The sequence below is a fragment of the Artibeus jamaicensis genome, unplaced genomic scaffold (genome assembly GCF_021234435.1).
Source record: "Artibeus jamaicensis isolate MK-2021 breed Jamaican fruit bat unplaced genomic scaffold, CSHL_Jam_final scaffold_3222, whole genome shotgun sequence".
NCBI lineage: Eukaryota > Metazoa > Chordata > Mammalia > Chiroptera > Phyllostomidae > Artibeus > Artibeus jamaicensis.
The window spans coordinates 4,883,475-4,900,926 of NW_026522038.1; the positions used below are offsets into that span (position 1 = coordinate 4,883,475).

Consider the following 17,452-nt stretch of genomic DNA (forward strand, 5'->3'; position numbering starts at 1 on the left):
GGTTCTCCTGCCCGAATGGCCGCAGTCAGGGGAGTGGAGAGCCTAACACGTCTCTAAGGCCGAGGCGGTACCTGACTCACGAGGGTGATAGCTAGATACTGGTCTAGAAATTCTGGAAGAAAATGGTTTGCAATTAAAACCATAAGTTTTCTTCCTCGGGTAAGGAAGAAGCAGTTTTAACACTTAAGTGCAGTTTTTTTTTTTTTAATCTTATGGATACTACTCTTTTCCTACTAATTTCGTGACTTGATTGAGCCAATAGCATTTCTCTGTATTTTTATCCTGTGCTGTGTGTGCAGTATCCTTAAATAACAATTGCAGTAATTTTTACCAGAACTATAAATACCCGGTTATGTTAGTGTCAACAGTTTCCAAGAATTTTATAGTAAGGTCCAGAGCAGTATTGCAAGTGTTGGGAATAGATGCGGCCTTTTCACAAGAATTACGGGTAAATTCTAGGTTGGCAATTTATGTCGGTAAAGAGCTTCATGAGTTTGAAGTAATTGTGCAGTTCAGAGTTCTTCAGAATTATATCCTGTATTGAGTGCTTACCCTGTGCCATGCACTTCTGAGCTCTCACTTTTAGAGCACCGCTTTATCTTAATGCAGCGTTTTTGACAGTTAAAAAAAGGCACCCCTCTCCCCATATGGATGTAGCCCGATCCTGGGCCCCAGCTTTACTCAGACCTTCAGTAGGGTGCCTTTGGGCTGTGATCAGCCAGCACCATTGTGGAGGAAGAAGAGGAATGCGACTGGATGGTATTCTCTCAATGAAGGAATGGAGGCCCGGAGTAGTCACGTGACAATATCACGTCAAACCAAGGCCTCTTTCTACCATCACAATTGCCAAAGATTAGTTTTCCTTAACTTTGGACAGCAGCACATTTCAACACACTCGGAAATGGAAACATTTGTAGAATTATCTTAAGTTCCTGGAATATTGGTTTTCTCATTTCCGAAATGTGGATGTTGGACTGGAGGTCCCTCCTAGCACCACTATCAAAACCCTTAAACTACTCTTGGTTCTTCCTAGGTTTCAGAAAAACTGCCTGGTAATGAATAAGTTCTCGAAAGAAAGAATGTGGTAAGGTAACCTCGTTCTAGCCCTTAGTTATAGAAGGCCTCCTTTTTTCTCTTTTCTCTATGTATTTGTTCCTTGATGGTCTCATAATTTCTACTATCTTTGACTACAGCCTCAATTCTGAGGATTTTGGGCAAGTCTCTCTGTCTCTCGGTCTTTCCTTAGGGATTACATTCTCAAACTCTTGTTCCTCAGGCTCATAGAGCTGTTCCCTTTTTATCTCAAACAAATCTTTTCCACTGTGTTTTCCATGGGAAAAACCACAATCTCTCCAGAAAACAAGATTCAAAGTTTTATTTTCACATTTTTTAAGGTTCACTTTTTATTTTTTAAATATTTTATTTATTTTTAGAGAGAGGGGAAGGAAGAGAGAAAGAAAGGGAGAGAAACATGAATGCACCAGAGATACATTGTTAGGTGACCTCTAGCTCACCCTCAACTGGGGACCTGGCCCTCAACCCAGGCCTGTTCCCTGCTTGGGCATTGAACTGGTGATGTTTTTGGTTTGCAGGCCAGTGCTCAATCAGAGCCACATCATCCAGAGCCGCATTTTATTTTCATAGTCAATCATTAGATATTTGTTGTTCTGCTGCACTAATTCCAAGATTTGCTTTTTCTTCTCAATTCCTGCCATCAGATACCATTCAGCACTGACCATACAACCAGCTACATAATTTGCAGGACTCAGTATAAAACAAAAGTGGTGAGGCCCTTGTTAAAAATTATGAATATGACAGGAACTAGTATAAAGGACACATGGACAACAACTAAGGGGGGTGGAAATGGGAGGGAGGTGGGGAGCACCTGGGGGGTGGGCTGGGCTGGGAGTAAAAGAAAACTGTACTTGAATAACAATTAAATTTTAAAAAAGGAAAAAAATAAAATGAATATGAGAATACCAAAAAAATATGACTATGAAGGTGATGACAGGAGAACGTGAAAGCAAGTGTGGAAGGTTTCTGAGCTCAGGGCCTTGTGCGTCTCTACATGAAGCCATCCCTGATTGACCAAATCCTGTATCTTCTTCTAGATGATCCAACTTCATCTTTTCATCGTAAATTGTTAATATAAACTGCTTGAAAAGAGCCTTCTTTACAGGCACTGTCATCTAATCAACAAAGCCTGTTCCAATAGTTCGTTAGCACACTATCAACAGGATAGTTAGCACATGGCTAGTGTGTCTATAAATGCTTTGACTGTGGATGGCAGGAGCTGCCCAGCAAGCCAGTTAAGACATAATCAAGTAGGAAGGACATTCTCATGGTTTGGCCCAGGGAGGGAACAGTGGAAGTGTGAAAGGCGGTCACATTCTAAATTTGACTTGATGGTAGAGCCAACAGGATTTGCTAATGGATTCGTTATAGTACATGGGGGGAAAGAGGAATCAAGGACGACTGTGGGGTTTTGGCCCTGAGTAGTTAGAAGGATAGAGTGTTCTTGCTAACTGAAATGAGGATTCCAGAGGAACAGATTACAGGGGAAATTTAGGAAGTTAATTTCAGAGATGTTTGAAAAGCTTATTTTAAATCTGTAGTTCAGAAATGGGATAAGGAAATAAATTTGGAAGTCACCAGCATAGAAACAGCTTGTAAAGCTGTGGGCCTAGATGCAATCCTCTAAAGGGTGAGTGTGTAAAGGAGCAGAACAAAGTCCACCTTGCTGGAGGGAACTAAGAGTGGTGAAGGATGCCGAAGAAGAATGGCAGTACGGCAGGAGAGGGCTGTGTTTCAGTATGTCTAAGAAAGAGCCATTGGTGCAACTGATGTGGAGGAAGTGGAGGACTAGATATTGATCACTGGCTTTAGTAATGTGGAGGTTATTGGTGAACTTCACAACCCAAGTTTCAACGTGTACTGAGGACAAAACACAGTTGTAGTCAGGGGAGTGGGGAGATGCAATTGTAGTCAATATTACCAAAACAAAATTATGAACATATAAAACATGCTGTATTTGTGCTTATTTTTGTCTGAATGGGTGCCTTGGAATGTGATCTCTTGGGTGGCTGAGACTAGGCTTTGTTTTCTGTACAGGGCAACTGTAAGGAGAATCAGTCAGACATCCCTCTAGAAGTCCCTAGTGGTTCCTTCCCTGTACCTGGATCATCATGGAAGATGGTTGTATTAATGAGGTAAGAATGCAAAATTTATTGGGTTTAATGTAAAACATTAACTCAGAATACTTGGAAACTAGAATATTATGTAATTTTTCCTAGAATATTATGTTATTTGAAACCACACAAAACCAACAAAATACAAATTATCAAAGGCAGTTTCTGTTTTTTAGTATTTTCCATCATCTCATTAAATGATCTCAACAACGTTGTTGTGATGAAAATAAATGCCATGTAGTGAAACAGTTCCAGTCATGACAATCAGTCTTTGCCCAGTGTGAAGACTGGTAGGTTAGTTTTTAAAAGGGGTTCCAGTTAAGGGGAAATAAGTACTAGGTTCCAGCCTCTGTCTACAAAAATCAATGGCATGAATAACTCTCAAGCTGTGGTTGAAGGGAAGGACAAGAGATGGCTGTACCACATCTGTGAGCAAGGGTTGCTTTCATGATATCTTGAAGATAATGGCTCTCTGCTTGGGAATGTCTACCATCTGGCAAATTTGATCAGTATCTTTGTGCATTTGGGCTTCTATGACAAAATGTACAGACTGGGTGGCTTATAAACAACAGAAGTTTATTTCTTACAGTTCGAGAAGCTGGAAATTCAAGATCAGGGTGCCAGCATGGTTGGTTTCTGGGGAGAGCCTTCTTCCTGGTTGCAGACTACTGACATCTTGCTGGGTCCCCACACTGAAAAGGTGTGGGATCTTTGGGATCTCTTTTATAAAGATTCTTCACTATTACCATTCTTTTATAGAGATTCTTCACTATTACATTCGTGAAGAATTCACCCTTAAGACCTAAGACCCAACTTCCTCATACCATCACATTGGGCATTAGTATCTCAACACAGGAGTTTGGGAGGGACACAAACATTTGGACCATAGCAACCAGGTGGAGAGGTTTACAAATGATCCTTGTGCATAGAAAGTGAGATTACTTCACACAGAGAGGAAACACTGGAGAAGATGGAAAGGAACCCACTTAGTGAGACTACAGGGGTTTAGACCATCAGGATAAATTCAGGACTGTGATTATTCTAGACAGACTCTCTGGCTACTTCCAAACTTCTGGTTGATTTTCAGCTTCATACTTTCTACTGTATATGATGACGCATCTTCCCTGGGCTTCCAGGGCCAGCATAGCTTCAAAAATACCCCTAACTAACTAAACCTACTTTTATTCCTCTCTTACCTTTATTTCTGCATGGCAGTGCCAATGACATCATTATCCAAGAGAAAACCTGGGGGTTATCCTAGGCTCACATCTTCCTCCCTAGTGCCTTGTCATCTCTTGTGGTCCCACTGCCACTTATTTCCCTGCCTTAACATACCTAGAGTCAGTGTCATTCTCTTTAAAAGTACTCTGCTTTAAGAGGCCATCGTCTCTCTTCTAAACTCTGCCCCCTCCCCAGGGCCACAGAGCCAGCAAGTAGGGGCCATATCTGAGATGCCACCACCTGTCTGACACTTCGCCCCACCTGGAGATCCCCTGAGGCCCTGTCCCACCCAACTGACTAGTCCACCCAAGCTGTTAACAGTGGCTTTTCCATTTGAATGGCTGGTCTTAGCTCAGGCTTCACAATTTCCTAAATCCTCCCAAATAAGCAACAACTAGCCTCAGTGAGCCCCCAATCCCTAACCACTTGCTAAGTGGCCCCAGGCCTGGCACTAGCAGCAGCCAATGTAGGTTCACAACTGGCTTTGCCTGGGAACCTCTACACACAGCGCAGGTAGCAGCCATCTCAGTTTGCTTTATAGCTCATGCAGGGACACCTTGGGCAGGACAGATGTAGGGGTGAACCTTGACCTGTACCACCCAGTAAACCGCAGAGCCTGCACACCCAGTGGATAGTTACAGACCATGTTGGAGCACTACCATCCTGCCCCTGCATGCAGATCCTCCATGGAGGGTAGTGGTTGGTGGGCAGAGGTCACAACCAGTCCTTGTAGCTTGCCAATAGTAATCAACAACTACAAGAGGAGTGTGTACTCAACCCACACAATGGGTGCACCTTGAGTACCCAGCTTGGGTGAAAGGGGAGGCTGCTGTTCCACTGGACCCTACAGAACACCTACTACATTAGGCAACACTACCAAGACAGGAAGCCATAGTAGCTGTAAGTAATACATAGAAACAAACGCAGGGAGGCTGCCATAATGAAGAGACAAAGAAACATAGCCCAAGTGAAAGAACAGATCAACACTCTAGAAAAAGTACTGAACAAAATGGTGATAAGCAATCTATCAGATACAGAATTCAAAACACTGGTTATAAGGATGTTCAGTAAACTTAGTGAGGACCTCAATAGCATAAAAAAGATCCAGTCAGAAGTGAAAGATACACTAATTGCAATAAATAACTATTTACAGGGAAACAGTGGAGTATATGAAGCAAAGAATCAAACCAATGATTTGGAACATAAGGAGGCAAAGAAAAAACAACCAGTCAGAACAACAAGAAAAAAAATTCAAACCCCCCTCAAAAAACAAGGATGGTGGAAGCATACTCTGGGAAAACTTCAAATGTTCCAACATTTACCCGATGGGGTTCCAGGAAAAGAGAAAGAGCAAGGAATCAGAAATTCATTAGAAAAAAATAATGAAAGAAAACTTTTCTAATTTGGTAAAGGAAACAGACATACAAGTCCAGAAAGCACAGAGAGCCCCAAACAAGATAGATGCAAAGAGGCCCACTCTTAAACACATCATAATTAAAATGCCAAGGGTTAATGATAAAGAGAGAATCTTAAAAGCAACAATAGAAAAGCAATTGGTTACTTACAGGAGAGTCTCCATAAGACTGTCAGCTGATTTCTCAAAAGAAACTGCAGGTTCTGGAAGGAATTGCCAAGAAATATTCAGTCATGAAAAGCAGGGACCTACAGCCAAGATTGCTCTACCAATAAAGCTATCATTCAGAATCAAAGGGCAGTTAAAGAGCTTCCCAGATAAGAAAAATAAAGGAGTTCATCATCATCAAACCATTATTATATGAAATGTTAAAGGAATTTATTTAAGAAAATGATTGACAGATGGGAGTGGGTTTGGGATAATAGGTGAACAGGTAAGGCGATTAAGAAGTACAAATTGATAGTTACATAACAGCCATAGAATGTAAAGTACACTATAGGAGATGGAGCAGAAAAAGAACTTATACATATGACTCATGGACATGAACAATGGCGTGGGGATGGCCTGAGGGAGTGGGGGGTGCTGGGTGGAGGGGGGCAAAAGGGAGAAAAATTGGAACAACTACAATAGCATAATCAATAACATATAAATTTTTAAAAATAAATAAGCAAAAGTACTCTGCTTTAGTTTCTACCTTCATCATTTTCTATTAAATTAGTCCAGTAGTCTCTTGACTTTTTTCCTACCCCATCTCACTCTTCTCTTGTCTATCTTCCTCAATGCCTCCAGCATGGGTTTTCCAAAGCCCTTCAGTGGTGCCAGCTCTTAGTCAGGATACTCTCCCCGATCATGTTTTTTCTCCATCATCAGGTTCTTAGCTACACCCTGGGCTCCAGTCTCACCAAACTGCTCTTCATTTTCTTGTGCAGTTGGCTCCTTTAGCCACAGGAACTTTGCAATTGCATCTGCCTAGAAAGTTCTTCCATAAGTCAGATTAAGCTCACCTATGGGGAAGTCTTTGATACTTCAGGCTGATTTATGAGTCTCCTTTGAGTTTTTCTCACCATCATACTTGGCAAAGTACAGGTGTATAATCTCTTTTTATGTCTCCCTCATAAGATGGTAATTTCTGAGGCCAGTGTTAAAAGTGTAAGATGATGGCAGATCTCCACATTTAGTGAGCTCTGTTCATGAACCACTGTTGCCGAGGACCATGCTAACTCACAGAAGCAGCAGTGTCTCAAGGCCAAGCAGCAGTGTCCAGTGCCCAGCCTCTGCAGTCCAGTTCAAACCTGGCACCTGGAACCTGAGGTAGTGGCAGCTCTGATAAGCATTTCTGTAACGGTGTTTGAGCATTATTCCCAGATGAACTGCCTCTAAGTCTTTGGCTTTCCTGAAGATTCTGTGAACTGCATAATGTCTTTAAGTAAACTAAGTTTTCATGAAACCAATGAGATTGGCTTCTGTTTGTCTGCAACTAGGAGCCCTCACACAGACCTCTAAACTGGAAGAGCCCTGGAGCCAGGTCATCCACTCCTGCTGCTCCTAGTCTTTCCCACATGGAATTGCTACCCAGAAGCTAGCTCTTTGCTTCAGGCCTCCGCCTAGTCCACCCTGCTGCTGATTCCCAGGCCACTGTGCAGACTGGCTTGGTCCTTCAAGGTGCCACGTCGACCCTCCTTCCTAGATCCACTCAGTCCCCCATGTGCTGGATTTCCCAGCTTGCTGCTTTTAGTACTTCTGTCTTTTTGTCTTAAACAGATATGTTCTAAAGTGCCACATGTTCCAGGTTTGCTGGATCAAGACAAAATGGTGGTTTTAAAATATGCCACAAATTCTTTGATACCCCTTCTTTCAAGAGATGAATTACATCTCCTCCCCCTGAACCTGGTCAGATCTTTGTGATGGAAGGCTAAATGGCTTCCAGGACCAGGTTTAGAAAGGCTGTGCAGGTTCTGTGGGTTCTCCTGAGGCACTTGCCAGGTGCTGTGTAAGAAATCGGGCGTCTCCGAGTAACCATGTCGAGAGCCCTTGTGGAGAGCCCATGCAGAGGAAGGTCTGAAGAGCCCCAGCCGAGTCCTCCCAACCCAGCAACCAGACCCAAGAGTGAAGAAGCCTTAGCGATGACCCTGGCCCCAGCCCTGTCTGACAGCGACTGCATGAGAGATTGGAAGTATTCTCCAGCTATGCTCCGTCCTCCCCGAAATACAGAAGCAAAATAATAAACCGTTGTTATTGAAATGACTATGTTAGGGTTCTTTCTTACATGGCCATAGATAACCAAATACTGTCTTGCATTCAGTGACAAAAGGAATTAAAAATCTGAGCAGCATGGAAGGGGAGGAGTTATGGTTTATGGGCACAGAGTTTCATTTGGGGAAGGTAAAAAATTTCTGGAGATGGAGAAGGGTACACAACAATGTGAATGTACTTAATGCATCTGGCTATATACTTCAGAATGGTTAAAATGGTAAAAATTTTATGTGTATTTTACCAAAAAACTTTAAAAAGAAAAAATAATTGGACAGTAACCAATTTTGGCATGTATGTAGATATAGGCACTTCTATTATCAAAACAGCTGGGCTCTATCCAGGACTGGACCCCAGGAGTTGAAGGTAATATTTATATAAAAAAATATACCTCTGGCCTTGGCTGGTGTAGCTCAGTGGATTGAGTGCGGGCCTGCAAACCACATGATCGAGGTTTGATTCCCAGTCAGGGCACATGCCTGGGTTGCAGGCCAGTTCCCTGCAGGCCAGTTCCCAGCAGGGGATGCACAAAAGGCAACCATACATTGATGTTTCTCTCCCTCTGTCTTTCCCTTCCCCTCTAAAGATAAATAAATAAAATCTTAAAAATATATATACCTCTGCCTTCAGGGTGATGATAGTTGTGCTTTAAAAAATAATAATAGTAGGCCCCAGCCACATAGCTCAGTTGCTTAGAGCATCATCCCCATACCCCAAGGTTGTGGGTTCGATCCCTAGTCAGGGCATAAACAAGAATCAGCCAATGAATGCATAAATAAGTAGGACAACAAACTGATGTTTCTCTCTCTCTTTCTGTCTCTCCCCTTCTCTCTCTCTAAAAATCAATAAGTAAAAATAAATAAATAAAAGCAGCTAATGTTTATTCACAAGTACCTCCTATGAATCAAATGATAGGGATGCAGACAGAGCAGAGAGAACACAGTCTCTCTTCTCACGTGTCTTACAGTGTAATGGGAAGAGGTCGACAGACAAACACAAACTCGTCATCACTCGCGTGGTGACAAGTGCTACGGTGAGGTGAAAGCAGGGGCGGGCGGTACAGAGCCTGGGAGCCTACTGTGCATGGGCTCCACAGGGACCTGGCATCCATGTTGGTGCATTTACTGAGGAGGGAGGAACAGGTTTAAGAAGGCACAGAGATTTGGGGTGGCCATGTTTCTTTTGAAATGCTATGGAATAGGTGATGTTCCGTCCAGAGTTCCAGGAAAGGTCATGGCTGGAGGTAATGGATTTGAGAATCGTTGGACTGTGGGTGGGATTTAAAGCTGAACCTAGATGACGTCACCAGCGGAAGTGCAAAAAGAGAGAAGTGACCAGAGGGAGGGACTGGAGAGGGGCTGAGACCAGTAGCTAGGGAGGCAGCAGGCCAGGTGCCCTGAGGGGTTGGCTGTGAGCTTTGACACTGAGGAGGTCGGTGGTCGTACTGTGTTGTCTATGGAGAGGTTTAAAGAAAGGGTCAAGGAGAACGGGTGAAATGAGGAACTAGAGACAAATTTTTCAAGAACTTTTAATTCTTAAAGAAGAGAAATGAGACAAAGACTGCGAAGTCAGTTATTTCCCTGTGACAGGTACTATGGTAAACACTTTATTTCAGTATATAGTTTTAGTTGATCAAAATTCTAGTTTTCATTTTAAAGATGGACAACGAGACACGAAATGGATAACATATCGCCCACGTTCAAGTAATGAGCAGGCGGTAGGATTGGGGCTGGAAAGTAGGTGTGTGTGACTCCCGTGTCCCTCAACTAGCTCTACCTTTAGTAACTTCAGTACATCACTCTACTATGAACAGATAACCTAACCACATTTCGAATACATAAAACATGTGTGGTTGACTAAAACATTTATTGAGGATTATACAACAAAGTTCCAATATGGATAGACTTTGAAGAGGCCTTTAAAAATGTCCAATAAAATTTGCTTTATTCTTTTCTGGAGAAGCACAAATTATGCAGTGTCATTTCAATTAAAATGGAACTGCTGAGAAAAAGAGTAGGAAAAAGAGAGTTTTATATATTGTACTGAGAAATAAGAGACCTTCCCACGTGATAACTAATCCAGTCAAAATAATTGGCCACTTTGGTGTAAACGCCTGGGAACTCTGGTCTTCCACAGTTTTCACCCCAGCTGACAACACCCCAAACATAAGTCACGTTGTTGGCGTCCTTACAGACCAAGGGGCCTCCAGAGTCCCCTTTACAGGCATCAATGGAACCATCGTCTGTACCTGAGAAAGACAAAGGAAAAAGGGAATCACACATGTACTTGCATTTGTCAAGGCCACCATGCCGCCTGCCTGCCTTTTCCACAATGAGTGTAGTGACTTTGCTTCTCACACTTTCCTAACAGGAAGGCATGTCTGCTCTCCTTGCAGGCCCCTGCTGGGCCCATGGAGCTGTAGCGTGCAGGTTGGAAAATACTTTGTCTTCTACTCATTCTCTAAATTGAGCAAGTACTCTCCCTGCTTTCTCTACTTTATATAGGTATATACTACAATGGGATTGTATTCTGAGAGTAGCATCAAATGCTAAGTGGGAAAGTAATAGGAATACTGAGTGCTTATTGAGTACTTGTATGTATTAGTCATTCATTGCTTTAGTCCTCACGATAACCCTATGAGGTATCGTTATTACCTTTATTTTAAAATGAGACAAATAAAGCATGGAGAGGTTATAAACCTTAACCTCTTCCCCAAGACCATACAACTACTAAGTGGCAGAGCCTGGACTTCGGCAGCCAGACCTCACAGCTTGTCCTCTTAACTGTGATATTGCCTCCTGGTAGATTTTGTGCTATTCTTCCCTTTGTCTCTATAATCCTGAACTCCATTTTAAGATGGGAGGGCATAGGAAATGGTCTATTTACTTTCTTCTCACTTTTATGACTTTCTAAGATTTAAAAATCACTGTATCAAGCATTTACAGGATGTCAATAACTCTTTTTCTGTAATACACTCCTTATAGGTGGTCTCAATAAAGCATCGTTAATGCACTACCTGACCGGGAGCCTGCCTGTGGGTCTCCACCCAAAGTAGGAACTGCCGTGTTGTGTTAGGTAGGGGCACTGGCATCACTACGATAACCAGATAACCAAGGAGACAGCGGCAGACGGTGTAAGAAGTGCAATGGGACTTCTGAGGAGAGAGAATTCAATTCCAATTGTATGCATTTGAAATGAGATCATTTGGATTTTTATTTGGAAGAAGTTTGGGTTTTGATCCTGGACATACTGTTTGTCTGCAAGACTTTGGGCAAATCAGGTAACTCTCTGCATCTCAGTGTCCACATCTATTAAGATCCCCAGTTTTGCAGATAAGGAACCTTGCTCAAGGTCACATGCGTATAAGTGGGTAAAAACAAGGATATAAACCCAGGCAGTCTGGTTCCAGAGTCTGTGCTCTTAGTCACCTTGCTATACTGCTATAAAGTAGCCTAAGGAAGACTTTTCTTCTTAGTATTAGAATGAAGAAACTTGAACTAAGGGGAAGGGACTGAAGGAGTTTGATAACGCAACAGCCAGAAGGCCAAATGAAAGGGTTCTTTCACCCACCAAAGGTTAGCACCCAGAGCAAGGGTACCAATTTGGTGGGGTGGAGGAGACACGTTTGTTAGCGAGTATGTATAAAAATACATCAGAGAAACCATGTAGTACTTACCTGCACATTCCATTTCTTTTTCAAAGTACCGACCTGGGTAAAACTTAGAGCAGTTAGCTATTAGGTGAACTTCGCCCCAACGAAGTGAATAGACTTTTGCATTATCTAAACAAAGTGAGAAAATAAATAGATATTTAGAAGTCAGAAATGAGAAATCTAAATAAATACTTAGTCTCATAATTTAGTAAACCATTGGGAAGATATAAGAATATACATATTCTTAAATACTTCTGAGGATAATTCATTAGCATGTTTAACCACACATTGCTCATATCGCCACTTTCTGTATTTGTCTTACTAAAAATAGTCAGAAGGTGCTCTGAAGTCACACTCATTTAGTCAGGAGCTGAGATGAGTGAGGTACACTGCTGCCCCTCTGATTGCCTAGTCCATGGGGGAGTTGGGGAGGAATCAGGGTCTTCTCGTGGAAATAGCTCCTATTTTCTTCTCATGGAAATAGCTTCCTTATTTCCTTGAAAGTGCTTGTTACAGTGAAAACAGCTTTTTAATGTAAGAAGTTAAAATAAAATACAAAGCTACGGGCATGTACACATTTTGTGTGTGCCTGTGAGGAACTCCATCTTCTAAGTGATCTGAAGGACAGTCTGGGGAAGATGAGAAAAACCTACGAATACAGGGCGAGATGCCTTAGGGAGAACGAGTGACTCTGCCCAGCTCCCCTACTCCTTTTTCCCATCTGGCAGCAGCTGTAGCGCTCTAGGAGGGCCGGTGCCAGGCCTCTCTCATTCCTTGCTGCACGGCCCCCAGCCTCACACTAGCACATAGTAATTGCTTAATAAAAAATTATACAATCAATCCATGAACTCAGTAATTCAATCATACACTAAACATCTTATGCCAAATGATTTACCTTCTCAGTTAACCTATAAACTACCTGGAGCCAGAGATCCCTCTGGCTTATCCTGACAGAACAACCCACAGAGCCTAGCACTGCAGTGAGCACGTATCATTGGGTAGGCCAAAAGGTCCAAACCATTTTCTCCATAAAAAAAGGCATTTTTCATTTTTACCAAGAACTATTGATTTGGATATTTTGAGTATGTTGGCTATCTCCGGTATGGTATAACGTTGATTATTTTCAGTTAATGTCTTGATTTGATCGCTATCAACTTCAACTGGTCTCTCTGACCAAGGAGCATTGTCTGGCAAGAAATCAGCATGAAACTTCACAAACCACTTTTGACAGGTCTGATCAGTCACAGCACCTGCTTCATACACTGCACAAACCTTTTTTTTTGCATTTCAGTTGCATTTTTACCTTTCTTGATATAATAAAGCATAATAGCATAATACACCAAAAGTGTTGCTTATTTTCTTCTGTCTTCAATATTAAAATGGCCACACAAAAATTTGCTAATTTTGATTTTTTAAAAATGAACACTGATATGATAACTGTCACAATACCATCTAACAAAATTGTTTTGAATGAAGTTAAAGACAACTAAGCACTATAAGCCATTGCATGGGAAAAACCAAATGAACTTTTTTGCCACCCCAAGGTTAACTGTAGAACTAATATTCTCTTCTGGGACACAGAGGGAGATAAAAATCCACCAAAGTATGTGGCAAATCTGGAGTTCCTTTTTTTCTCCTTCAAGTCCTACTTCAAGTTAGTCTCAAGATGGCTACCTTCCTCAGGATAAGAGCTTTTTAAAAATTAGTGATTTATTGTTTCCCTTAGCTCAGGAGAAGCCCTGAGTTCTGGTAAAATGGGGAGTTCTGGTAATCATGTGAGAAATTTTGAATGACTTGGGAGATTGCTCCCTTCCCTGAACTCTTGTTTTGTATAGCTCTTCAGCACTTGTCACATTCTGCTGTCTGATGGTGGCATTCATGACCGATGGCTCCCAAAGGGGAGGAGAGGAATCCGCTGAGAGCTGTAAGTCCCTTAGGAACTGCCCTTTGTCTCTCAACCGTGTTGCTTCTGCATCCCCTGTTTTTTCACTGGGTCCAGTTTTATTCAGTAAAATCTTAGCATGTTAGCATTCTTGACGCATAGTAAGGGCTCAATAAAAATGTTAAACCATATTTGATTAATAAGCAAACCAATGCATAAGAACATATCTACCATTTATAGAAAATACATGGAAGAGGAGAACCTGTTCAATGCCACAATTAGCAAAATGCAAAGTGTGGAAATTCTAAAATAAAAATGACCCAATTTCTTTAATGAATACAATTAAATAGAAGAAAGGAGTAACTTCTAGATTAAAAGAGATTTAAGTAAAATAGCCACCAAGTGCAACATGTGGGCTTTGTTTAGATCCCAGTGGAAATGATCTGATTGTAAAAATACATTGTAAATAATTGAGGAATGTTAAGTAAGTGCTGGTTATTATTAAATGCCATTGCCAAATCACTTTCATTTTTTTGAGTATGAAGAGTAGTACATTTTTTTAAGACCTTACCTGGTAAAAATATTTACTACAGTATTCATAGGTGAAATTATATGATATCTGGGATTAGATTTAATATATTTCAAGGAAAAAAATAAGTGTGTGTTGGGAATGTGCTGAATAGCTCCTGATTGTCCTGCAGCACCGTTCCCAACTCTTCAATGCCCTGCTCCTTGCGCTAAGGGCCTAACCTGCAGGTCAGAGGTACCTCAGTAGGAATCCCTCAGCCTCTGGTTTCCAGCAGGTTTCCAGTGCAAGACTCCAACAGAAGGGTAGGAGGGAAGAGGAGAAGCTAGCAAGCTTTGGGCTAGCTATAACCTTCAACTCAAGGTCACTGCTTCTCTCAAAGCAGCCTGCTATACTTAAGGCTCTTTCTCCTTCCAGTAGCTTCTTTCCCTTTACACATCAGGTCTAGCAGAGGTCTCAGTTCTGGTACTGTTAATCCTGGGTTTCTCCATGGTCCTTGTGGTTCCCAACCCACACATCTTTGTAATTAACTTTTTTATAAATAAACCTTCCTAATTGTCCCATCAAAATAGTTATTGATTCAGAGAGATAAAACTAGAATGGTAGAATGTTGATAGCTGTTGAACTGGATGATGAATAAATGGGTTTAATTATACTTTTACCTCTACTTTTGGGTATATTTGTAAATGTACATAAAAGTGTGTGTGTGTGTGTATGTGTGTGTTTTACTATAAGTAGATAGTGCTTTTTGGGTGAATTAATTACTAATAAAATTTAATATTTTGTAAGTCTTGGGTATTCAAACATACCACAAATCTAGGTGAATTCATACACATACTTTATACTTTACAGTGTGGCAATTATAAAGGATGCATTGGATACGAGTCTATAAGATCAACAGAATGGAGTTATTTACAAAGAGAGTTTAAGAGGTCAGAAGGGAGCTAAATTTCAAGGCTAACTCTTCAAGATGAAAGAAAGGTATTGCTAATTTAATTCTAATTTAACCTCTCAATTAGCAGGTTTTTCTTTTTTTTAACTTTTTTTTAAAGATTTTATTTATCTGTCTTTAGAGGGGAAGGGAAGGAGAGAGGGAGAGAAACATCAATGTATGGTTGCCTTTCATGAGTCCCCTGCTGGGAATTGGCCTGCAGGGAACTGGTCTGCAACCTAGGCATGTGCCCTGACTGGGAATCGAACCTCGATTGTCTGGTTCGCAGGCCCGTGCTCAATCCACTGAGCTACACCAGCCAGGGCTAGCAGGTTTTTCTAATAATTATTTAGAAAATAATCTAAAATTTATTTTCTAATAATTTTTGTAAGTGTCCACATCCCTTATTCCTATGAATGTTCATCTCAAATTGTAGAGGCTCAGAAAATGAATTCTTTATGTTGTCTTTTTCTTTTGGGGACATGGGGGTGCAGGGCATGGAGAGTGGGGGAGGGAGAGGAGCGAGTGGAAGGGTTGTGGTGTGACCGTCCTTCAAAAGCCTGCTTATCTTCCATCCAGATCTCTCCCACAAGTCCCAGAGCCATGCTTTATGTCTCTGTCACTATACTTTTTCCTGGTGAATGGTTACCCCTCAACGTGTGCTTTAGGATCACAGAGTGTAGGTGTCCTTTGAAAATTCAGGTCAGGATTGGCTACATAATTTGGGAAGGCAATGAAAAATGAAAATGTGAGGTGGGTTTCCTGCAGAAATTAAGGATTTCATGACGGTGACGGCAGATCAGTAAACCAAGCACAGGCCCCTTAGGGCCCAGCGCGCTGGGCACCTGCACAGGTCCCACACCCAAGGAGCCAGCCTGCTGGGTGTTCCCTTTTCCAGATTTGATGCTATGTTCTCCCTGAGCATTAGGAAATTATCCCCATGCATTTGTATTCTATTTATTTTCAGCCCCTAGGTTATGATGAACAAATTGTAAAACAAATACCTTTTTCTCGGCCCCAGCCAGAAATGATGCATTTATCATTAGGTTGGAATAAATATGGAGACCAGGGAACACAGGCAGGGATGGAAGGCAGCACACAGTCAGATTGCCTTGGGCGTTTCTTCATTTCAATCAGAGCTATGTCGTTTTGGTAGGTGGCTCCATTGTAGTTTTCGTGGATAATAATTTTATTGACCATCTGAATAACTATCTCAGCATTAGGCTTTATCCAGTCTAATAATGATAGCCATACTTGGTAACGGTGAACTTTACTGGCTCTATTGAAAAAAGGGAGGGAAGGGAATTAATATATGTTGAGAAAAAAAACAACTACAAACATGAACTTCTGATCCTTTATCTTTTTTTAAAGTATTTTTTTGTTGTTATTCTATTACAGTTGTCCTCATATTTACTCCTTTGCTTTCCTTAGCCCAACCCATACCCCACTCCAAAAACATGATAGTCTCCCTTCCAAAGAACATTTTTAACTTTCTCAGATTTTTTTATCCTCATTGTCATAAAGCAGTATGATTAAGTTTACTTAAGACAGTGTTAAAGTCAGTGGGTAAGTGAAGAGAGGAATAATTCATGTAACTGCTCAATATCAGGGACATAAAGAATACTCTAACAACCAGAGATGCACACAGGTGGGAGTTAGCTGCCGGTGGAGTGAGAGCACCATTACTGAAGGTGTTTGCCGAGACCAGGCAGTATCTAGCCAGAAATGGGGAATCAGAATGTACACTGCCATTAATCTGCTAACCCCAGAGCTTCTGAGTGAAGACTACAGCAGTTGTCATCCTGACCTTTAAATTTCATCCTAACTTTGCATTATATTTATTTGCTCACAAGCCTTGGAGGTAAAAATGGGGTCTTATTAATCTATGATAGCTGTCTATGACTAGTATTGTACATGGAACATAGTAGCTGTTTTAAATCTGGTTGAAATGGTGAATGACTTCTGGTCAAGATGTCAGCATAAGTAAACATGGCTCACCTCCTCACATAACCACATTACAATGAAAACTAAACTATAAAACAACCATCATTCAGAACTATTCAAAGTTGAGATGAATGGAAGTCAGACAACTACAGAATTAAAGAAGAAACTGCATCCAGACTGGTAGGAGGGGTGGAGAAGTAGAACAGGCTGGACCCATACCCAAGTGTGGGATAAAAATCAGGAGGGATATCTTAGGAGAGAAGCATCCTAGCCTCATATCTGGCCACCCAGCCCAGGGTTCCAGTGCTAGGAAGAGAAGTCACCATAACTTCTGGCTATAAAAACCAGTGAGGATTGAGACGGTGGAAGACAGAAATTGCTGGACTCTCAGGCAGTTCTTCTTAAGGACCCCCACACAAACCTACTTAGACTCACACCCTCCGA

The 17,452-nt window shown here is 41.5% G+C and overlaps 1 protein-coding gene across 2 annotated transcripts in view; it reads right to left on the reverse strand.

Annotated features, from left to right (window-relative positions):
* Positions 1–9,641: 9,641 nt before the first annotated feature.
* CFI (complement factor I) overlaps positions 9,642–17,452 on the reverse strand; it is a 35,330-nt gene continuing 27,519 nt past the window's right edge. For both annotated transcript variants that reach the window (XM_053657023.1, XM_037156099.2), the window contains 3 exons: positions 16,069–16,343; positions 11,750–11,854; positions 9,642–10,321 (listed from right to left, as the gene is read on the reverse strand). In XM_053657023.1, coding sequence (XP_053512998.1) covers positions 10,104–10,321; positions 11,750–11,854; positions 16,069–16,343 — 598 coding nt within the window. In that variant the 3' untranslated portion in view covers positions 9,642–10,103. The remainder of the gene's footprint in view (positions 10,322–11,749; positions 11,855–16,068; positions 16,344–17,452) is intronic.